At 41.5% G+C, this 24,837-nt stretch overlaps 1 protein-coding gene across 18 annotated transcripts in view; it reads right to left on the minus strand.

Annotated features, from left to right (window-relative positions):
* The window catches only part of ADGRG2 (adhesion G protein-coupled receptor G2), a 127,335-nt gene that overhangs the window by 96,875 nt on the left and 5,623 nt on the right, over positions 1 to 24,837 (minus strand). For 8 of the 18 annotated variants that reach the window (XM_086388228.1, XM_086388222.1, XM_086388221.1 and 5 more), the window contains exons 2-3: positions 22,938 to 23,013; positions 9,616 to 9,729 (exon numbers count right to left, since the gene is read on the minus strand). The exons of 2 other annotated variants lie outside the window; for them this stretch is intronic. Coding sequence is in view for 4 of the 16 variants with exons in the window: in XM_086388212.1 (XP_086244338.1) it covers positions 22,938 to 23,013 (76 nt within the window). In the remaining 12 variants the exon portion in view is untranslated. The remainder of the gene's footprint in view (positions 1 to 9,615; positions 9,730 to 22,937; positions 23,014 to 24,837) is intronic. 8 more of the 18 variants (XM_086388219.1, XM_086388212.1, XM_086388211.1 and 5 more) reach the window with 2 other exon arrangements.

Consider the following 24,837-nt stretch of genomic DNA (forward strand, 5'->3'; position numbering starts at 1 on the left):
ATGAATGGAGAGATTTTGAAGGAGCTGGACATACTACTGGGGAAAGAAGGGAAAATCCATGGCCAGTAAAAAAAGGAAACAGAGAAAAAAAATGGTATCTAAAAACCTAGGGGAAGAAAAATGACTGCAAATGAACTCAAACTCAATTTTGCGATTCCTTGTAGGCAAAGGGAAAACTGATTATTTCCAAAACCAATTTTGTGGGTTGTGAACATTTGGAAGAACTAAAGCCTTATAAAACAATTTCCAAAATAGCTGGTTAAAACCTAAATGAATTATTGGCTTAATTTTAGTTTAGAGAACAGCTTGAGGTTTGTTGCAGATCAACTAATTATGTGTGTGTGTCTGTGTGTGCACACACACGCGAGTGTGTGCACATTTAATCTTTCCTCTCTCCTGACCCTAACAAATGTGGGTTCTGTTTGTTCACTGGGAGTGGTCTGAGGAGTGGTAAGGAATTAATTCAGCATACTTTGCAGGGAAACATACATATTTGTCCCTAGTTAACTTCAGGGCTTGGCAAATTGTAGTGTCATTCATTCTGATTCTTCTTCATAGTTCAACTGAAGGTTAAGGTTAACAGCAAAATACTGCTGAACTGAATAAGTCCATTTCTAAAGAGAGAAGGGTTCTTTACACACAGTGCTTTATGTAACTCTTTCAAACCAAGATCTGTATAACACATTCAACTGAACAACCTCAAGTTCTTTGGAAGAAAATAAGACTTCTCTTCTACAAAAGCAAGTATGTATATCTAATGCACAGCTGATAACCTAAACAATATTCCGCTTTCCAGGCACACGGCTTAGCAAAAGTTTGGCTTAGCATAGAAGAACAACACTGGCAAGACTCTTCTAAAGATCTCTGACGTTGATCCTTTATTCTGGTGCACTCAGGTCAATGTCTGAGCACCTAATGAATGCCAACAGGGAGTGAGGCTGGAGAACTTCGTTGTTAGGCTCATGCGTTACCATTTTATCCTTAATTTCTTAAAGAAATAAATTTCCACTTACTGACTGCTTTAACATGGTAACTGTAAAAAGACCACTGGGCTGAGTCAAAAGACTTAGCTGAAGGAATGAAGGAAATGGAATAGACTGAAAAAGGAAAAGAAGATGAAAATGAAGAAAGGAAATGAATCTAAGAAAAAAATGAAGGGACAGAGAAAGGAGTGGAGTTGTGATTCGTGACATGGAGGACCCTTGAAAACATGACGCTAAGTGAAAAAAAGCCAGATACCACATAGTGCATGATTCCATTTCTATGAAATCTCCTGAACAGGCAAAGCCGTAGACAGAAAGTAGAGCATGGCCGCCAGTGTCTGAGGGGAGGAGGGGAAAGTGGGCAGTGACCACTAATGAGTGCAGGGCTTCTCTTTTGGGTGATGAAAATGTTCTGGAATTAGATAGTGGTGATGGTTACAGAAACTTGTGAATACACTAAAATCCACCAAATTGTACACTTTAAAATGGTGAATTTTATGGTATGTGGATTATTTCTCAACAAAAAAGGGGGGGATCAAAACAAAACAAAACAGAACACCAGACTCTTGCCATCGACTAGCTTTGTGAGCTGTGGACAAGGCATTTAATTTCTCTAATATGCTTCCTCATCTGAGAAAAGGGGGCAATATTAACTTAACTCTCAAGTTGTTGCAAGACACAAACGGGATAATCTATATCAAAGTAATTTGGAAAAATAAATAATGCTACAGATTCAAGGTAATTTCACTCAAAATCTTAATGAAGTTCTTTATGGAACTTAATGGTAATTCTAAGGTGTACACTGGGACTTCCCTGGTGGCTCAGCAGTAAGGAATCCACCTGCAATGCAGGAGACTCGGATTCAATCCCTGGGTTGGACACATCCCCTGGAGAAGGAAATGACAACCCACTCCAGTATTCTTGCCTGGGAAATCCCATGGACAGAGGACTCCGGCAGGCTACAGTTCATGGAGTCACAAAAGAGTCGGATATGACTGAGTGACTAAACAACAAGGTGTACAGCTGTTCCTTGGTATTCGAGGGGGATTGGTTCCAGGAAACCCCACACATACCAAAATCTGAGGATATTAAAGTCCCTTCTATAAAGTGGCCAGTTATAATCTGCTGCTAAGTCACTTCAGTCGTGTCCGACTCTGTGCAACCCCATAGACGGTAGCCCACCAGGCTCCCCCATCCCTGGGATTCTCCAGGCAAGAACACTGGAGTGGGTTGCCATTTCCTTCTCCAATGCATGAAAGTGAGAAGTCAAAGTGAAGTCGCTCAGGCGTGTCTGACTCTTAGCGATCCCATGGACTGCAGCCCACCAGGCTCCTCCATCCATGGGATTTTCCAGGCAAGTTATAATCTACAGAGCATGTATTCTTTAAATCATCTCTAGATTACATATACTACCTAATACCACATAAATGTGATGTAAATAGTTGCTGACTTAATGGCAAATTCAAGTTTCGCTTTTTGGAATCTTTTGGAATTTTTCTTTCCAAATATTTTCAATCTGCAGTTGGTTGAATTCCTGGATATGGAACCAATGGATATGGAGGGCCAAATGTATATGTAATGTAAAAGAAAGTGGCCAAGACAATCTGACAAAGAATAACAAAGGAGGGCCTGAACTGCCAGATACCAAGACTCTTTAGAAAACTACAGTAATCAAGGCTGTTTATTACTCAGGGTTTGACAAATATACCAGGAAGCCAAATTTTAGTGAGCCTGGAAGCAGATTCACACATATAGGGGCACTTGATATAGCAAAAGAGGACCAGGGAAGATGCAGCTGAGGGAGGGCAAGGATCAACTCTTCAATAACTAATCCTGTGACAAGTGTTTTTCCACATGGAAAAACAATCCACACATAGACTGCTCCCTCAATTCCAATTAGACTAAAATTATTTCAAAAGCCAAGACTTTAAACTTCTAGGAGACAACAGAGATATCTTTAGGTCTTTGGGACAGAAACATAAAAGTGCAAACCATAAAAGAAATAAGGAAGAAATTTGACTACAATGAAAGAATCTTATTAGAAAACACCATAAAAAGTAAGAAAATAAGCCACAGACTGAGAGGTATTATTTATAACATATATCACTAAAAACCAGTATCCAGAGTATATAAAGAACATCTACAAGTCAATTTTAAAATACAGAAAACCTGATAGAAGAAAAAAGAAACTTGAACTAGAATTTCATGAAGATTAAATTTAAACAGTCAGTGAACACTAATATTCAGAGAAATGCATATTAAAACCAAAAGAGATACAATACCATTTCAGCAATATTAAAAAATCTCAAGTTTGACTATGCTAAGTGTTGGCAAGGATGCTGAGCAACAGGAAGTCTCTTTCCCAGGTGCTTAGGAGAATAATCTGGAAATAACCAGTACAGTTGAAGAGGCATATACCCTACCACCTAGTACTTCCATTCCTTGGCAGAAACCAACACAATATTGTAAAGCAATTATCATCCAATTTAAATTTAAAAAAGATTTTTTTAAAGTACTTTCATTTCTAAATATAATCTCTATGGAAATATATTAGCACAAGGAAACATGTTCAAGGCTGTTCATAGCAGCTTCATTTTTAATAATAAAACCTGAAGCAATTTAAATGGCCATCAATAGAAGAATGTACCAATAGATTATATATTTACACAACAGACTACTACAGAGCAGAGAAAAAGAAATGCGTAAGAGCTACATGTAGCAATGAGGACAAATCTCACAAAAAAGACAATGACAAAATTAAAGTTGCAGAATAATGTGGGGGTAAAAAAAATACCAACCACATAGTTTAAAGCATGCAAATAATGACCTAGAGGGGTGGGATGGAGGAGGCGGGATGGGAGGGAGGCCCAAAAGGGAGGTAATATATGTACACATACAGCTGATTCACACTGCTGTACGGCAGAAACCAACACAACATCGTAAACCAATTATACTCCAATTAAAAAAAAAAGCATGCAAGCAGCATTTTCTCTTACTAAGGGACATATTCCTATATAGGATAAGTATAAAGAAACATGAGAAGATGAAGACCAATTTCAGGACAGCACTTACTTCTGTGCACTTTTTAAAAGCTAACGAGGACTTCCCTGGTGGTCCAGTGGTTAAGACTGTGCTTCCAATGCCAGGAGTACAGGTTCGATTCCTAGTCAGGGTAGTTAAGATCCCACATGCTACGTGGCATAGCCAATAAATAAATAATTTTTTTTAAAAAAAACCTAATGTACGGCCAGGTTTGAAGACTTAAATGACACCATTGATGGAGCAGGTCCAAAGGAGATGGAATTCCATGCACTTTCCTTAGCAGAACTGAACAAACACTGACCCACTCTCTAGGGGTCTCCTTAACAGCAAAGGCCACATTGGGGTCAAAGCCACATGCCTGACTCATACACAGTGTTCTGATTACCTTAATTATCCAAAAGCAGCCTATCCTAGCAGTAACAAGCCACAAGAAGGGCTCATTTTAACTCAGGTACCATTTCAATGTTAGCACCGGAGAAAGACAAAGTACTGAAATGGAAATATCCTGGCTGATAAAGGATTATCATTCAGTAACAAGCAGGAACCAAGACTTTATCAATATCACAGTTAATATGAAAATTATCCTGTACATAATTTAATCTTTGGTGATTCAAAAAGTACTTTAGGCTCCAACAACACAAGAATCTTTACTACAAACATCTGTTGTCATTACACATAATTTGTTGGCTAATAAAAAGTGTTGACAGAAGGCTGGATAAGCCAATGAGAAGTTGTACTTCTATCAATACTTCTCTCTTTGCAGAGAGTTGATAAGACTTCTTTAAAAGGCTTTCAAATCATTTGTAGATCCAAGAAAGCTAGGTTAAGTACTCAGTTATTTGATTTTAAGGGTTATTTTGCAGGAACTGATTAAATAATTCTGAGGACTTGGAACAGTCCTTGGCAAAGTTAACAAAAAGATGCTGCTCAGGGAAAACTGACTTCCTTTTTAGTACTCTTTCTCTCTTTAGGGCCCATTCCCAACTTGTTGACACCCAATGGCCTCCTACTTTTTGAATCCTATCTGCTCTTAAGAGATGACCTCATATCAAGACACATCAACCAAATTCTGTAATTCATTTACATTTTAACAACTATTTAAGTCAAAGAAATGAATCTCTAATAGTGGAATTTCAGGATTTAGCTACATGAATGGAGGAGTTGGGGGAAAAGCTAAGCACAATTATTGCTATCACTGGAGTCCCACTCCTCACCCCCAAATTAATATTTTGTGGCCTTAACCCCCAACATGACTGTATCTGGAGATAAAATTTCTAGAAGATAATTAAGGTTAAATGAGGTCATAAGGGTAGGACCCTAATCTAATAGGACTATGGCCTTTTAAGAAGAGAAAAAGTCTCTCTCCTATTGCCTCTCTCCATCATTTGAGAACACAACAAAAAGGTGGCAGTCTACAAGCCAGGAAGAGAGCCCAAAGTCACAGGGAAGCACTCACCTAACCATCCATCCTTGATGTTTTCATACATATTTACATTAAAGCTAGTCCCATTGATAAAATACCAAATCCAAAGGAACAAGGGTCTCTAATCAGGAATCCCAGGAGGCCCAAACAAAGACATAGTGGGCAGCACACCCTGGCAGGGGTACAACAAGACTGTGAGCAATCCATTCTAGATGCCAGGTCAGGCCACCCTCCCAAATATCTGTGCCTGGTGTGGGTTCCAATCATTCAAGGAACCACACAAAGGGGAATGCTGCAAACAAGGTCTCGAGGGGAAAAGGCAGGCTTCTGAGTATATAGAAGGGCTAAGATCCCCAATTTTAGCACAGACAGTTCTAAAATGCACTGAGAAGTTTAAATTATACCAAAGTTTGGGTCCAACTCCAGTCTGGAGAGAAAGGCAGGAGGAGGGGGACAAGCTAAAGACATGGCTATGGACTTCTTTGGTGGTCAAGTGGTAAAGACTCCGCCCACCAATGCAAGGAACACAGGTTTGATCCCTGGTCCAGGCATATCCCACATGCTGCAGAGTAACTAAGTCTGTGCGCCACCACATTGAGCCGGTGCTCTAGAGCCTGGGAGACACAACTACTGAGCCTACGTTCCCTAGAGCCCATGCTCTGCAACAAGAGAAGCCACGACAGTGAGAAGCCCCTGCTCATCACAACTAGAGAACGTCTAAACACAGCAATGAAGACTCAGGGCAGCCAACAAATTAATTTAATTAAAAACAAACACGACTAGAGGAGCACTGATCACTGGCACAAAGCTTGGAAAACAGGGGTGGTACGTCCTTGAATCTTAAAGTCAGGAGCTTCCATGCAGTAAACTGAAGGTCCAAGAAAGGACTCCTAGTCCTAAGGGGCTGGCAAGAGAGCACATGACGGAGAACCCCAGGGAGGGAAGCCTACAGAGAGGAACACGGAAGTAGGATGCAGCCAGGGCGAGGGTTGCCAGGGCCACAAGATGTACTCAACGGCTCTGAGGCAGAACTCAGAGATACACTTTCCCCCTACCCCCACCCCTGGCCCAGCAAGACTCAGAAGGACAAGAGGTAGCTCTGTTGGGAGTCCAGGTATCAGTTCTGTTGACAGTCCAGAACACGGAAGCGTTCTAAGATTGGGCTTACTTCCAGCCACCTGAATGCTTGGTGTCACGCCAACAAAATAACTAGACATTGGTGAAGCCCTCCCGAGGACCAACCCAAGGGGCTCCCATGTTTTCATATCATGGGTTTTATTAAAATGAACAAAAGTACTTCCTGACTGCTGGCCTCAAAGAGCCCTGCTATAGTTTGGGTTCTTCCAGAAGGTAATCTGAGGCAAAGATTCGAGAGCAAGCAATTTATTTAGCATGTGATCCCAGGACACAGGAGAATGGGGAGGTGAGATGGGGGCAGGAAGGCAGTTCATACAGATGCATCATCAAGCCTGTTACCACTGGGGGAGGCTGTCTCATTCCTGGAAGCTCTGGGATCCAGTGCAGACTGCCCAGCTGTCTCAGGGGTCCCACTCAGGGGCAAAGAGCTGGATTAAATACCTACCAGCCCTGGCTGAGGGCTGCTCCTGGGGGTGGGCTGGGAAGGGTTTATCCTGGCACTCCAGGCTGCCACATGGGTGGAGAGAAATGTCCAGCTAGTGGCTGGAAGGGGACTGGGTGTACCGCGGTGCTCAGGGCCCAGGATCTTAAAACGGACACCCGGTCTCTGTGGAATAAATGAGGAAGTCTGAGGCACCGAAGCCAGCAGAAGAGAAGGCAGTTTCACTCTTGCCCTGCCCCACTCCTCCCTTCAAGTCAGTATCTGGGATTTAGAGAGGGAGGGAAAGTGTGTGTGTGTGTGTGTGTGTGGGTTTGGCATGCGTTTGAGGAGTTCAGTGGGTTTTCTTCAGCTGTTTGGAATGTTTGAGAAGAGACTAGGTGAGGGAAGGCTGAAAGGAGTTGCTACTTGAGATTTAAAGAAACACCCAAGGAGTACTGGGCTTTGTGCTCTAATGCAGGCTGAAGCGTCTGGTTTGTCAGCCCGTGCTGGGAGGCCAACCTGAGAGGCTCAAGGACAGGGATGTTTATCATTCCTGAAAGGGCTATGGACAAAGATCCCAGCTGTGCTTAAAGCCTCACTATTCAAAGTATGGTCCCCCAAAAGGAGGCATCTCCAGCCCTGTCCCAGAACCCGCATCTACATTTCAAAAAGATCTACCTGTATATCTAAAAAGCAAGGCTACAGACTATAGTAATTCACCAAGTGTTCTCTGCATAAAGGGTATATTCAGCGACTGTGACTCCTACCGAAGTCAAGTGGAAGGTATTTGCTCCATTTCAGGATAATGTGCTCTATTCAGTTTGTCAAATTAAACTTCAGATTTGCTGAATGGGATAATTTGGGACAAATTTGGGACAAAGGGAGATAATCGTGTCAACCTGCAAACCTGGGTGTAATCACAACAAAATAAAGCATACTTTAGTTTTTCAAAACCTCTTTCATTTATTTCATTCTTCCCTTTTTGCCTCCTTGGCAAAATTAATCACTGCTTAATAAACCTGTACCATTCTAAGACTATTCATGTGGGTAAACCTTTGCCTCAGTATCTGTAAAATACATTTTACAGTTCCAGGAGTGTCATTCATTTCAAAATAATCATGTGTATGTATCACAGGAAAAAAAGTTAAAATTCTTAAGAAATTTTAAAATGACATTTTGATATAGGTAGCTGGTAAAGGAATAAATGAACATACAAACATTAAAGAAAAACAACTCATACTAAAACTTAATTCAACTTATGAATAAAAAGCCTCAATACGGTATATGGATACAGACATGGAAGTATACGCAGATGTGGTTACTAATCCTAATTGCATTCAGAGTACAAAATAACTGACAACCATGAAAATAAGTAGAAATGCATTAGAAGCCTTCTTTGGATGGCATCCTTGACTCAATGGACATGAGTCTGAGCAAACTCCGGGAGATGGTGAAGGAAAGGAAAGCCTGGCATGCTACAGTCCATGGAGTTGCAAAGAATCAGACACGAGTAAGCAACTTTACGACAACATCACAAGCGTTCTTTTTTAGGTATTGAAGGGGAGCAGAATATGACATCTCAAAATGTCTCTTTGGTGTAAGAATTATCTTGAGGCTGATTATTTTTAAGAAACAGCATACAAAGCAGCAGCTCTGAAAAGCGAGTAGAAGTGACCCTTCTGTAAGAGATATTTACATATATAAGGGGAACCTCCATTTGTAAGGGTGTCTCCCTCTTCATACCAGAACAGTCACTTTAAATCTCTACAAACTCTTCTCAATGGAGAAGGCAAGGACTCAAATCTGCATAACACCCCAACTGTTGTTCACTGTGCTTTTCCTGATAATTCCTAGAACTGGCCTCCCCCACCCCACAAAAAATCTTTTGTCTTTAGTGGAAGATGGTATTGAACATAGTGGGGCTTGGGCCATTTAGGGGAAGTTACTCTGTTTTCATGGGTCTCTTCCATGTATACAGGAGGATATATATTATTAAACTCCTGTTTGTTTTTCTCCTGTTCATCTGTCTTTTTATTACAGGGTGGGTCTCAGCCAAGAACCTAGGAGGGTAGAGGGAACGTTCTTTTTCTTCTCCTATAGCATTTACAGAGTAGCAATGCACATGAGAAAAACATCTCCTGCCCTATCAGTAAATAAGGGATGTCACAGTCAAGAGTGATTGCAGCCCTCCAATATAAGCTGGTGAGCCCTGAGGAAACTCAGGAAAAGAATATACCTGCCATCTAGCAGCCATCAGACTGCAGCCACTCCCTATCATGAGCCCCGAGGAAACTCAGGGTGAGAAAACACAGAATACAGGCCCCAGATAGCTGTAAGTCTTAGTTCTTCACTCGTGTCTGACTCCTTGTGACTCCATGGACTATAGCCAGGCTCCTCTGTCCATGGGATTTCCCAGGCAAGAATACTGGAGTGGGTTACCATTCCCTTCTCCAGGGGACCTTCCCAACCCAGGTTCTCCTGCATTGCAGGCAGATTCTTTACCATCTGAGCCACTAGGGAAGCTCCCATACATAGAAAAACACTGAATTCCTTAACTTGGGATATCTCATTTTCTTTAATTAACAATAATCTTTTGACATTCAGATTACCTGCCCTTTGTTGCAAAACTTCTATATAACCAGCCTCTCCACCTCGGCTCCTCAGAGCAGTTCCCTTAAGGTTACTTGAGATGCTGTCTCCAGGGCTTGAAGTCCTAAAAATTCCTGCCGAATAAAACATAACTATCAACTTTTGGATTGCCAATATTTTTTAAGTCAACATACACATGTGTTCATCAAAAGATAGGTATTATCCACAGTGCTATATTTAAAACAGATAAGCAACAAGGACCTACTGTACGGCACAAGGAACTCTGCTCAATGTTATGTGGCAGGCTTTATGGGAGGGGAGTTTGGGGCAGAACAGATACAAGTCTAAGTATGGCTGAGTCCCTTTGCTGTTTACCTGAAACTATCACAACAATGTTAATCAGCTATTTCTGAATACAAAATAAAAAAGTTTAAAAAATAAAAGATATGTACAAGAGTGTTCCTCACAGCACTAATCATAAAAGCCAAAAAGGGGAAACTAACCAAAGGTTCGTCAATAGTAGGAAGGGTAAATTGCAGTACAGTCATACAGTGGAATACTATTCAGTAACCGCAACACACAACACAATGATATGGATGAATCTCCCAAACAAAAATGAAAAGTCAGATATCCTGTGTGGTACTATATATATGAAATTCAAGGGCAGACAAAATCAATCTATGACATTAGAATCAGAATAGTAGTTACTTTTGGGGGGTGAGAGTGCCCAGGAGGAGACATGAAGGGGACTTATGGGAGCCGCTCATGTTCTGATTCTTGATGGGGGACTGGTGACAGGGGTGTGCAAAGTTGGTAAAAATTCATTGAGCTATACACTTATAACGCATATAGTGTATACTTCATTAAAAAGTTTAATTTTATAAACATATGTATATACATTTTATCCACTTTCACAGATGAGTCAAAAAGAATAAGACTCTATATCTAAGAAATACTGCTTGCCACACTTGCCTACTTTCACTAAAAATGGATGCTAGAAAGAAAAATGACTAATAATGACACATAGGTGATAAATATGAGGAGAGTGAACAATGGTACACAGCTTTTGACTCATATATGAACTATGGATATAAAATGAGCATCGATCCAATGTAAAAAATAAATACTATTGGGTGGGCTTCCCTTGTGGCTTAGCTGGTAAAGAATCTGCCTGCAATACAGGAGAGTTGGGTTCGATCCCTGGGTTGGGAAGATCCCCTGGAGAAGGGAACTGCTACCCACTCCAGTATTCTGATCTGGAGAATTTCATGGACTGTATAGTCCACGGGGTTGCAAAGAGTCAGACACAACTGAGCAACTTTTACTTTCACAAGGGTAATGGTTTCTCCAAATACTCCAAGACATGTGATATATTCTGTCAAAAAGTTAATTATCTGGATAGCAAAATCACTAGTGGAGGTCATTTGTACTGATTGTTCCTGGAAGCTTCAATACTATACAGAATGTACTATTAGAGTTTACCTAAAAATCATGGCTAACTTTCAAATTATGTCTAAAAGGGAAATCACTTTGGCATACATCCTCCTAATCTTTCTCCTTCTCCTTCCATATATTCAATTTGTGAATATCTAGAAGGTTTAGAAACTTTACATGTCTAAAACTCAAGGAAAACATGTCCAAGTTTTTTAAAAATCTGAGAAGCAGTCTTATAGTTAGGACCAGAAGAGTCCCCCACTAAAAAATGTGACATTGGTGATCTCTGGAATTTTATCACTGTTTTTTTCTTGGTAAAATGTAATTCCCTTATGTCTGGAAACTCTAATATTTAGGATGCTAACACAGAGATATTAATTTGTTCATCAGATCACTGTTCTCACCAGCAGCTTCTAGACTTAGCCCAGAGACATGAATTTCTGGAGAAAGAGAACATTTACTCAGTGTCTTTCATGTGACTAAGTGACTTTCATTTCATGTACTGGAGATCATGTTAGGTAGTTTATTACTCATTCATTCATTTAACTGAATACCTACTATATACCAAATACTAGGTACCAGGGATAAACTGTGGGCCCTGCTCACATTCTATCATGGGAGCAGGGGGGTGGGGCAGAGAAGGAGAGGGGAACAATAAATATATAAATAAATAATAAAGCTAATATAATGATAAGTGCAATGTTGAAAATTACAGTAAGGTGAGAATGATACAGTGAGTGACTTGCAATCTATTTTGGATTAAGGAACCAGCTGCTGCTAAGTCGCTTCAGTCGTGTCTGACTCTGTGCGACCCCATGGACAGCAGCCCACCAGGCTCCCCCATCCCTGGGATTCTCCAGGCAAGAACACTGGAGTGGGTTGCCATTTCCTTCTCCAATGCATGAAAGTGAAAAGTGAAAGTGAAGTCGCTCAGTCATGTCCGACTCTTAGCGACCCCATGGACTGCAGCCCACCAGGCTCCTCCATCCATGGGATTTTCCAGGCAAGAGTACTGGAGTGGGGTGCCATTGCCTTCTCCGCAAGGAACCAGAGGTGATACTTAAACTGAGAGATGAATGATGCCAGCCAGAGAAAGATGAGAGAGGGGCAGAGAGAACATTCCAGAGAGAACAGTTAGTACAAAAGACCAAAAGGAGCTTGATGTGCTGGAAGAATCAAAAGGAGGAAGTGTGGTCTGCAACAGGGAAGAGCAGGGGTCAGAACATGGCAGAACACCATAATCCAGCAGGGGAGTAACATCATCCAGTTAATACTTCTAAAGAGATGCTCCAGCTGCTGTATGGGAATTGGATTATAGGAGGCCACTACAACCGTCCAAGAAAGATAGCGGCAGAAGGGAGAATCGTGGAGGAGTCCAAGTAGAGAGGTTGGAACACCTGGAATATACTCTGGAAGTCAAAGTGACAAGATCTGTAGATAGGTTGGATGTGGGGCAGGAAATTTGTAGGCATAGAGCTTGAACAACTAGATGGGTCGTGGTGTCATACACTGAGATGGTCTCATGGGGAGAAAATCAAGTATGGCATGGAGATGGCAGGGAATCAAAAATTGGCTTTAATCAAAAATGTGGATTAGTAGGTCTCTTTGTTTCAAGATTTTTGAATTTTTATATTTAAAAAGCACAAAATGGGGACTTCCCTAGTGGTCCAGTGGTTAAGACTCTGCTTTTCCACAGCAGGGGGCACAAGTTTGACTCTTGGTCAGGGAGCTGAGATAACACACGCCATGTGGAGCGGCAAAATAAATAAATAAAGGCACAAAATGTTTAAGAACATGATTTTTCCTATACTTCCTTCCATTTTTCATTTCTATAACTCTCATTTCTGAGCCTGTTAATAGTTCAACTTTCCCCCAAAACTTCCAGCATTCTTAGAAGTAGTCAATTTATCAACATTGTTTTCTAGTGTTTCTCAATGAAATTTCTGAGCCAGTATAAAGATCTTAAAGATATTTTTGAGACAATTTCCACTACACAATAAAATCAATACTATGTTTTAATCTAACAGCGGTGGCCGGGAGGAGCTAGCCCACGCCCGAGGCCAGGGGCGGCGGCCAGGAGGAGCTACCCCAGTCCAAAGAGCAGTGGCTGTGCAGGAGGGCCTAGAGGAGCTACTCCACGTTCAAGGTCAGGAGGGGCGGCTGTGAGGAGATACCCCTCGTCCAAGGTAAGGAGCAGCGGCTGAGCTTTGCTGGAGCAGCCGTGAAGAGATACCCCACGTCCAAGGTAAGAGAAACCCACGTAAGACGGTAGGTGTTGCAAGACGGCATCAGAGGGCAGACACATTGAAACCATAATCACAGAAAACTAGTCAATCTAATCACACTAGGACCACAGCCTTGTCTAACTCAATGAAACTAAGCCATGCCCGTGGGGCTACCCAAGATGGGCGGGTCATGGGGGAGAGGTCTGACAGAATGTGGTCCACTGGACAAGGGAATGGCAAACCACTTCAGTATTCTTGCCTTGAAAACCCCATGAACAGTGTGAAAAGGCAAAAAGACAGGACACTGAAAGAGGAACTCCCCGGGTCAGTAGGTGCCCAATATGCTACTGGAGATCAGTGGAGAAGTAACTCCAGAAAGAATGAAGGGATGGAGCCAAAGCAAAAACAATACCCAGTTGTGGATGTGACTGGTGATAGAAGCAAGGTCCGATGCTGTAAAGAGCAATATTGCATGGGAACCTGGAATGTTAGGTCCAAGAATCAAGGCAAACTGGAAGTGGTCAAACAGGAGATGGCAAGAGTGAACATCGACATTCTAGGAATCAGCAAACTAAGATGGACTGGAATGGGTGAGTTTAACTCAGATGACCACTGTATCTACTACTGTGGGCAGGAATCACTTAGAAGAAATGGAGTAGCCATCATGGTCAACAAAAGAGTCCAAAATGCAGTACTTGGATGCAATCTCAAAAATGACAGAATGATCTCTGTTCGTTTCCAAGGCAAACCATTCAATATCACAGTAATCCAAGCCTGTGCCCCAACCAGTAACACCGAAGAAGCTGAAGTTGAACAGTTCTATGAAGACCTACAAGACCTTTTAGAACTAACACCCAACAAAGATGTCTTTTTCATTATAGGGGACTGGAATGTAAAAGTAGGAAGTCAAGAAACACCTGGCTGCTGCTGCTGCTGCTACTGTTAAGTCGCTTCAGTCATGTCCGACTCTCTGCGACCCCACAGACGGCAGCCCACCAGGCTCCCCCATCCCTGGGATTCTCCAGGCAAGAACACTGGAGTGGGTTGCCATTTCCTTCTCCAATGCATGAAAGTGAAAAGTGAAAGTGAAGTCGCTCAGTCGTGTCAGACTCTTAGCGACCCCATGGACTGCAGCCTACCAGGCTCCTCCGCCCACGGGATTTTCCAGGCAAGAGTACTGGAGTGGGGTGCCATTGCCTTCTCCGAAGAAACACCTGGAGTAACATGCAAATTTGACCTTGGAATACGGAATGAAGCAGGGCAAAGACCAACAGAGTTTTGCCAAGAAAAAGCATTGGTCAGAGCAAACACCCTCTTCCAACAACACAAGAGAAGACTCTACACATGGACATCACCAGATGGTCAACACTGAAATCAGATTGATTATATTCTTTGCAGCCAAAGATGGAGAAGCTCTATATAGTCAAAAACAAGACCAGGAGCTGACTGTGGCTCAGATCATGAACTCCTTATTGCCAAATTCAGACTTAAATTGAAGAAAGTATGGAAAACCACTAGACCATTCAGGTATGACCTAAATCAAATCCCTTATGATTATACAGTGGAAGTGAGAAATAGATTTAAGGGCCTAGGTCTGATAGATAAGAGTGCCTGATGAACTATGGATGGAGGTTCGTGACATTGTACAGGAGACAGGGATCAAGACCATCCCCATGGAAAAGAAACGCAAAAAAGCAAAATGGCTGTCTGAGGAGGCCTTACAAATAGCTGTGAAAAGAAGAGAAGTGAAAAGCAAAGGAGAAAAGGAAAGATATAAGCATCTGAATGCAGAGTTCCAAAGAATAGCAAGAAGAGAGAAGAAAGCCTTCCTCAGGTATCAATGCAAAAAATAGAGGAAAACAACAGAATGGGAAAGACTAGAGCTCTCTTCAAGAAAATTAGAGATACCAAGGGAACATTTCAGGCAAACATGGGCTCGATAAAGGACAGAAATGGTATGGACCTAACAGAAGCAGAAGATATTAAGAAGAGGTGGCAAGAATACACAGAAGAACTGTACAAAAAAGATCTTCACAACCAAGATAATCACGATGGTATGATCACTCACCCAGAGCCAGACATCCTGGAATGTGAAGTTAAGTGGTCCTTGGAAAGCATCACTACGAACAAAGTTAGTGGAGGTGATAGAATTCCAGTGGAGCTATTTCAAATCCTGAAAGATGATGCTGTGAAAGTGCTGCATGCACTCAATATGCCAGCAAATTTGGAAAACTCAGCAGTGGCCACAGGACTGGAAAAGGTCAGTTTCATTCCAATCCCAAAGAAAGGCAATGCCAAAGAATGCTCAAACTACCGCACAACTGCACTCATCTCATACGCTAGTAAAGTAACGCTCAAAATTCTCCAAGCCAGGCTTCAGCAGTACATGAACTGTGAACTTCCAGATGTTCAAGCTGGTTTTAGAAAAGGCAGAGGAACCAGAGATCAAATTGCCATCATCTGCTGGATCATCGAAAAAGCAAGAGTTCCAGAAAAACATCTATTTCTGCTTTATTGACTATGCCAAAGCCTTTGACTGTGTGGATCACGATAAACTGTGGAAAATTCTGAAAGAGATGGGAATACCAGACCACCTGATCTGCCTCTTGAGAAACCTGTATGCAGGTCAGGAAGCAACAGTTAGAACTGGACATGGAACAACAGGCTCGTTCCAAATAGGAAAAGGAGTATATCAAGGCTGTATACTGTCACTCTGCTTATTTAACTTATATGCAGAGTACATCATGAGAAACGCTGGGCTGGAAGAAGCACAAGCTGGAATCAAGATTGCCGGAAGAAATATCAATCACCTCAGATATGCAGATGACACCACCCTTATGGCAGAAAGTGAAGAGGAACTGAAAAGCCTCTTGATGAAAGTGAAAGAGGAGAGTGAAAAAGTTGGCTTAAAGCTCAACATTCAGAAAACGAAGATCATGGCATCTGGTCCCATCATTTCATGGGAAATAGATGGGGAAACAGTGTCAGACTTTATTTTTTGGCTCCAAAATCACTGCAGATGGTGACTGAAGCCATGAAATTAAAAGACGCTTACTCCTTGGAAGGAAAGTTATGACCAACGTAGATAGCATATTCAAAAGCAGAGACATTACTTTGCCAACAAAGGTCCATCTAGTCAAGGCTATGGTTTTTCCAGTGGTCATGTATGGATGTGAGAGTTGGACTGTGAAGAAAGCTGAGCGCCGAAGAATTGATGCTTTTGAACTGTGGTGTTGGAGAAGACTCTTGAGAGTCCCTTGGACTGCAAGGAGATCCAACCAGTCCATCCTAAAGGAGATCAGTCCTGGGTTTTCATTGGAAGGACTAATGCTAAAGCTGAAACTCCAATACTTTGGCCACCTCATGCGAAGAGTTGACTCATTGGAAAAGACTGTGATTCTGGGAGGGATTGGGGGCAAGAGGAGAAGGGGACGACAAAGGATGAGATGGCTGGATGGCATCACTGACTCGATGGACGTGAGTCTGAGTGAACTCCGGGAGTTGGTGATGGACAGGGCGGCCTGGCGTGCTGCGATTCATGGGGTCGCAAAGAGTCAGACACGACTGAGCGACTGAAGTGAACTGAACAGTGGTAGTGCAGTGTGAAATCCATGCTAAAGAGGCTGGAGTTTACTTCTTAAAATCAGTGTAGACAAGGGAGTTCTGGAGATCTTATGTACAGCACGGTGACTACAGTTAATAGTAACTGTACACTTGAAGTTTGCTAAAGGGGTAGATCCTAAGTGTTCTCACCATACATACACACACACACACACACACACTTAACTGTGAGGTGATGGATACATTAGTTAGCTTGAGTGCGGTAATCAGTTCACAGTGTGTGTTTGTGCTCAGTCGTGTCCAACTCTTTGCAGCCCCATGGACTGTAGCTCTCCAGGCTCCTCTGTCCATGGTAAGAATACTGGAGTGGGTTGCCATTTCCTACACCAGAGGATCTTCCCAACCCAGGGATCCTACCTGTGTTTCCTATATCTCCTGCATTGGCAGGCAGATTCTTTACCACTGGCACCACTTGGGAAGCCCCTCACAATATACACATAACCAAAACATCAAATTGTACACCTTGATATACAATTCATATTGTCAATAATATCTCAATAAAGCTTGACAGAAGGGCAGGGAGTACAGACGAGTCTTTTAAAAGAATGAATTTGTTCCTACTGTATAGCACAGAGAACTCTATTCAATATCCTGTGATAAACCATAACAGAAAAAATTATGAAAAATAATATATACATATAACTAAGCCACTTTCCTATAGAGCAGAAATTAATACAATATTGTAAATCAACTAAAATAACATTTTTTAAAGTGAATTAGTAAATCTTGAGGTGTGGGAAAGGTCATGGGTACTGGCATCTACATGGAATGGAAAGCCGCAGACTGGATGGATCATATCAGGAGAGCACAGAGTCCTAGTGCCCGGGAAGGACACCAACCTTTGTGGGTTGAGTAGAGGAGGAAGAGCCTGAGATGAAGACTTAGAGTAAGTTACCAGCAAGAGTAGGAAAATCAAGAGTGTAGGGTAATGGAAGCAACAAGAAGAAAGTGTTCAAAAAAGGAGAAAATGTTGCTGCAAAGTCAAGCACAATAAGCCAGAGAAGGGACAACTGATGAATTTGGCAACGTGGAGTTCATCAAGGACTGCCAAGAAGAGCCCCACTCAGGACAGGACCCTGATTAGACTAGACAAGGGAAGAATGTGCGGCAATAAACTATATGCAGCCTTTTAAGAGGTTCCTCTGAGAGGCAACTAGAAATGTGGGAGCAACTGGAGGGGATACAGAGCCAATGGATATACTACATATTAGATCATGATTATGAGCTGATGAGAACAATCCCGAAAAGAGAGCAGGATGCTCGGCAAAGCAGTAAAAAAAGAGGGAACTGGAATAAGTCAAGTCCTTCACAACTGGAGCACCAAAATAATTTAAGTAATTAATTACAGAGTATTGAAAAACAGAAATTTATGAGTCCATACTAATAATAAATACATGAATAAATAAATAAATGGCAGATAACCAAAAAGGACCTACTATATCTCACAGGGAACTATACTCAGTATTTTGTAATAACCTATGGGAGAAAAGAATCTGAAGAGGTGTGTATATGTGTATATATATATAGAGAGAGAGAGAGAGAAAGAGAGAGAGACAGACAGACAGAGACAGAGAGCGAGAGCCAGACAGACAGACAGAGACAGAGAGAGCACCAGCACCCTAGCGCCTGCAAGCCTCGACTACTAAAGCCCATGTGCCTAGAACCCATGATTTGCAACAAGAGAAGCCACCACCACAAGAAGCCCATGCTCTGCAACTAGAGTAGCCCCAGCTCACCACAACGAGAGAAAAAGCCCAAGCAGCAACAAAGACCCAGCGCAGCCAAAACTAAAAATAAATGAATAAATAAAAACTTTAAAATAAAATAAAAAGGAGAGGGAGGTGGTCTGTTTTCATTCTAAATGTTAAAGGGGAGCAGAATATGGCATCCCAAAATATGCCTCTTCGGCATATTGATTATTTTAGGCTGATTATTATTATTATTTGGTGTGTTTTTTTTTGGCTGTATTGGGTCTTTGTTGCAGCACACAGACTTCTCTCTAGTTGAGGTGTGCATACTCAGTATCCCCTAGGCATGTGGGATCCTAGTTCCCCGACTAGGGATCAAACATGGGTCCCCTGCATTGTAAGGCAGATTCTTAACCACTGCACCACCAAGGAAGTCCTTAGGCTGATTATTTTTAAGAAACAGCAGATACAGGAGAAGCTCTGAAAACCTGGTATAAGTTACCCTTTTGTAAGAGACAATTTACAACAGACATATTTCTTGCTATAACAGACAGAAAGATGATTTTAATCTCTAGAAACTCTTTATCAATGTGCCTAACAACCTGACCCTTACAACATGACCCTTGTTTACTGTGCTTTGCCTGTTAGTCTTATAACTGGCCTCCCCCAAGCCAACATCTTTTATCTTTAGCTAGAGATGGCATTTAAGGTGGCTTGGTCCATTTCACAGTTTCTCAGTTTTCCTGGGTATCTGCCACATATGCATGTTATTAAACCATTTGTTTTTCTCTAATTAATGTATTTTCATTATAGGGAGGTCTCAGCCAAGAACCTAGAAGGGTAAAGGAAAAATGATTTTTCCTCCCCCACAATGCCAATGTCATAAAAGACAGAGAAAGGCTGTGAAAATGTTATAGATTAAAAGAGGCTAAGAAACATGACAACTAGATGCCTGAACAACCCTAGATCAGATTCTGTACTAGAAGAAAAAAAGGCTGTAAATGTTAGCAGGTTTATTTTTAAAACTGGAATACAGATGGGAGATTAAAAACAATATTGTATCAATATTAAATTTCCCAAAGTTGACAACTACTGTGATTATGTAAGAGAATATTCTTATTCTTAGAAAATCCATACTGAAGTACTTAGGAGTAGAAGCCATGATGCATGTAACTTAGCCTCAAATGGTTCAGGAAAAAAATTATGTGCATGAAGAAGAGTGCAAAGGATGAAGCAAATGGGGTCAAATGTTAAGGACAGAAGAATCTGGTTAAAGGGTACATGGATGCTCTCTGTGCAATTTTTATGTTTGCAATTTATTAGTAAAGTTTGAAATTCTTTCCAATTTTTTTTAAATGGGGGGGTTGGGGAGAACATGTCCTTGAGAAGGCAAAGAGGATGAGAAGTCCAGAGCCCAGCAAAGAAGCCGGTCTTTGACACACTGGGGATGTTTCAGTCAGTTTCACAGAACAGCAGGGCATCTCAGTCAGTTTCACCTGGGCACCTGTACACATGCTGGGAGTCTGGGTGGTGAGAATACAAGGAGGGTTCTGCTAAAGAGACAGAGTCAGCAGCTGAAGTAGGAGGAACAGAGAAAGTAAAAGAAGGGTAAAATAGCTGTTTTGGAAATTGGAAAGACACAGCCACTATTCAAGCATGGTAGGATCACCAGGCGATGCTGAAGATCCATTTGTGGTTTATTAAGGTCAGGACCTGGACCTAGACATCAGTATTTATTCTAAAAACTCCCCAAGTCATTCAAATAGACAGGCAGCTTTCAGAGCTACTGTGTTAAGGCCAGGTTTCTCAACCTCAGCATGATGGATATTGGGCCAGATAATTATCAGTGAGGAGAAAGGGATGTGGGGAGTCATTTTCTGCACATTACGGGGTATTTAGCTACATCTCTGGTTTTTGCCCACTAGATGCCAATAGCGCCACTACCTCTGCCAGTCATGAGAACCAAAAATGTCCAGACATTTGCCCTGGGGCAGGGCAGGGGGTGAACTGACCCTGGTTGAGAGCCACTTATGCTACGGAAATGAAACCTCTACTGAGTTCCCTTAGTGAGTTTATAATTAATATCTCTATCCAAAACTTTGGGGTTCCCAGGTGGCACTAGTGGCAAAGAACCTGCCTGCCAATGGAGGAGATAGAAGAGACACCGGTTTGATCCCTGGGTCGGGAAAATCCCGTGGAGGGTATGGCAACCCACTCCAGTATTCTTGCTGGAGAACCCTATGGACAGAGAAGCCTGGCAGGTTATGGTCCATAGGGTCACAAAGAGTCAGACACGACTGAAGCAACTGAGCATGCATGCATCCAAAACTTTATTCCCTTTCCTGTCCCTTCTGACCTCAATCCTTTGCTAACTGAATACTAATCAACCAAAGTTAGACGACTAAAACTACTGTCATTAATAACATCATTAATGTACTGAAGTTGCTATTATAGACATCACCATTAATATACAAACTCAGGCTGTTTCTCCTGGGTAAGTTGAAGTAACAGACTTGGCCAGAGAATCGTAAACCAGAAACATCCTGACTCTCAAAGCTATGATGAAGAAATATCACAGAAACATCACAAAATGATGATTAATCCCAGCCTCTTTGTTCTTCCCCATTTAAAAAAGCCCCTAACTCAAAGATCAAGTTGGAATGGATCTGAGGCTTGTCTCCCACTCCCTTGATTGGTACGCTACAGTAAACCCTGACTTTGCTGCAAATACCCAGTGTCAAGTTTGGCTTTCTGTGCCATAGGCACACCAGCACTTGCTTGGGTACAGAAACAAAGGCCATAAACATGACATGTTTTTAAAGATCAAAAATTGTTTATGCTCCTCATTGCTATGAGCACTGTGGTTAAAAACACAGGCTCTACATCCATGCATGCTGCTGAAAACGACAGAATTTTGTTTTTTTTATGGCTCAGTAATATTCCATTTTGTGTATATGTGTGTGTATATCATATTTTCTTTATCCATTCATCTGTTAATGGACAGTAAAATAAGTCAGAGAAAAAAATCAAACACTGTATGATGTCACTTATATGTGGAATCTTAAAAATAATACAAATGAAGGTATACAGCAAAACAGAAAGACTCACCGATACAGAAAACAAACTAGTGGTTACAACTGGGGAGAGGGAAGGGGGGCAAGGTAGGGGTATGGGATTAAAAGATATAAACTACTATGTATAAAATAAATAAACATCAAGGATGTATCATATAGCACAGGGAACTAGAGCCACTATCTTTTACTAACGTTTAATGGAGCATAATCTGTAAAAAATACTGAATCAGTATGTTATACATCTGAAACTAATATACACTATAAATCAGCTATACTTCAATTAAGAAAAAAACCCACACCTCTGAAATCAGATGGTCTGTGTTCAAACCCTAGATCTACTGCTTATCATTTGTGCGACTGTGGACAAAGGACACGAACAAACTTAACCTCTGCATGCTTTAGTTTCCGCATCTGTAAAATGCTAATAGTACCCACCTCGATGGTGGATGGGTGTGTTTGCTACATAAAGGACTGAGGAGCCTTGGGATACTTAGCAGCACATCTTAAATGCTAAAGGCATGTTTATAACTTTCTGAAGGCAAAGACCATTCTAATAAATATGGTGGGGAAAAAAAAAACAGTGAATACTCATCTGTACACTTAAATAAAAAATAGTACCTGTCTCAAGAGTTTGGGAGTGTTAAGTGAGTTAACAAAGGTAAACCAGTAAGAGCACCACCTGCCCAATAAATATTAGCTGTTAGTTACTACTATCCCCTGGAGAAGGGCAACCCACTCCAGTATTCCTGCCTGGAGAATCCCCATGGACAGAGGAGCCTGATGGGCTATAGTCCATAGAGTCACAGAGTCAGACACGACTGAGTGACTAAGCACATATTATTATTATCACAGATGAGAAATGTAGTGGACACCAGAGGTCTGTTGATTTATGAAGTATTCACATTAAAATATACTATAAAAATAAATAAAATAAGTGACTTCTCTGGTGGTCCAGTGGTTAAGAATCCAACTTTCAATGCAGGGGATGTAGATTCGATCCCTCATCAGGGAACTAAGATCCCACATGTAGAGGGGCAAGTAAGCCTGCTTGCTACAACTACTGAGCCAGCGTGATCTAGGGACTGTTTTTCACAACAAGAGAAGTCCACATGACACAACAAAGACTCAGTGCAGCCAAAATAAAATAATAAAAATAAAATATACTCTTTTGTTTAACCTAAAGAAATTTCCACACCAAAACTGAACAAAAAAGCAGAGTGCTTTGAATTTCTCTTAAGATTAGTGCTTGATTTCTTCTAGATTCTAAGTGCACTCATTCATCCATTCAACAAATACTTACTGAGCATCTACTATGTCCCACTGTTCTAGGTCCTGAGCAAGAGACACAAAGTCCCTGCCTTCTTGGAACTTGTTTTCTAGCAAGGGAAAAAAAGACATGGAATTAGTGAATGAATAACTAAATAATATAATTGCAGATAATAATGTTACAAGAAAACAAAAGTGGGATGAAGGGGGTGGACATTTCTAGTGGTAGGTGAGGAATGCTGATTTAGAATGAGGGTTAGAGAAGCCCCAAATGAAACAGATGGACAAGTTAGGAGATTATTTGGTGAAATGATGCTCCAGGCAGGCAGCACCGCAAATGCTAAGGCTGGGAAGCAGGGAAATGCTTGGCTGACGTGATGAATAGCGAGAAGGCTGGCATAGCTGGAAAAGTATGGGAAGAATGGGGTAAAGGTCATATAGGGCCTCAGGCTACAGGAAGGAGCTAGGGGTCTAGTGTAAGCATGGTAGAGGATTTGAGCAGTAGATTTACAAGACTGCCTTTACTGGTAATTCTCTGGGGTCAGGGTAGGCACTGGGAGACTGGGTTACAGGCTACATATAAATTTGAGAGAAAAATTGGGGTAGCTACCATTATCTCCCTGGTGGCTCAGACAGTAAACAAGCTGCCTGCAATGCAGGACACCTGGCTTCGAGATCCCTGGGTTGGGAAAATCCCCTGGAGAAGGAAATGGCAACCCACTCCAGTATTCTTGCCTGGAGAATCCCATGGACAGAGGAGCCTGGCAGGCTACAGTATGGGGGGTCACACACAGTCGGACACAACTAAAGCAAATCAACACGCACCGTCATCTCAGGGTATTAAAAATGAACTCACTTAGCATCATAAGAGGATCTGATATAAAATGAATCTATCCTGAACACAGTTCAGCAGTTTGGGGACTTAAAAACTAAACAAACAGTTTTATAACACAGTAGTTTTATGAAAGAGTGTCAAATCAATGCAATGATCATCATTCTAAAATGAAGTACAACAGATGAAAGAGAACTGAAAATTTCAGAATACGCTTCACAGAGGAAAAATGCATAATACTTCTTGAGATTCTGTTTCAATTATATATAGATATGTTCATACTGAGCTGAGATTTATACTTATCACTGTAAATGGTGGGCAGAAAAGTTTGAAAACCACTAACAAAAGCTACCTTATTTACACATAAGATATCTACTTATTGTTCGTTCATTGTTCATTCATACAATGTGGAGAATTCTTAAACAGATGGGAATACCGGACCACCTTATCCGTCTCCTGAGAAACCTGTATGCAAGTCAAGAAGCAACAGTTAGAACTGGACATTGAACAACAAACTGGTTCAAAATTGGGAAAGGAATATGTCAAGGCTGTATATTGTCACCTTGCATTTAACTTTTATGCACAGTACGTCAAGCGAAATGCTGGGCTGGATGAAGCACAAGCTGGAATCAAGACTGCTGGGAGAAATATCAATAACCTCAGATATGCAGATGACACCACCCTTATGGCAGAAAGGAAAGAAGAACTAAAGAGTCTCTTGATGAAAGTGAAAAAGGAGAGTGAAAAAGCTGGCTTAAAACTCAACATTCAAAAAACGAAGATCATGGCATCCGGTCCCATCACTTCATGGCAAATAGATGGGGAAACAATGGAAACAGTTGAGAGACTTTATTTTGGGGGGCTCCAAAATCACTGAAGATGGTGACTGCAGCCGTGAAATTAAAAGACGCTTGCTCCTTGGAAGAAAAGCTATGACAAACCTAGACAGTGTATTAAAAAGCAGAGACATTATTTTGCCAACAAAGGTTCATATAGTCAAAGCTATGGTTTTTCCAGTAGTCATGTATGGATGTTCGAGTTGGACCTTAAAAAGGGCTGAGTGCTGAAGAATTGATGCTTTTGAACTGTGGTGCTGCAGAAG

The sequence above is a fragment of the Bos grunniens genome, chromosome X (assembly GCF_055505025.1).
Source record: "Bos grunniens cultivar Pamir isolate PY7600 chromosome X, Bosgru_T2T1.0, whole genome shotgun sequence".
NCBI classification, from domain to species: domain Eukaryota; kingdom Metazoa; phylum Chordata; class Mammalia; order Artiodactyla; family Bovidae; genus Bos; species Bos grunniens.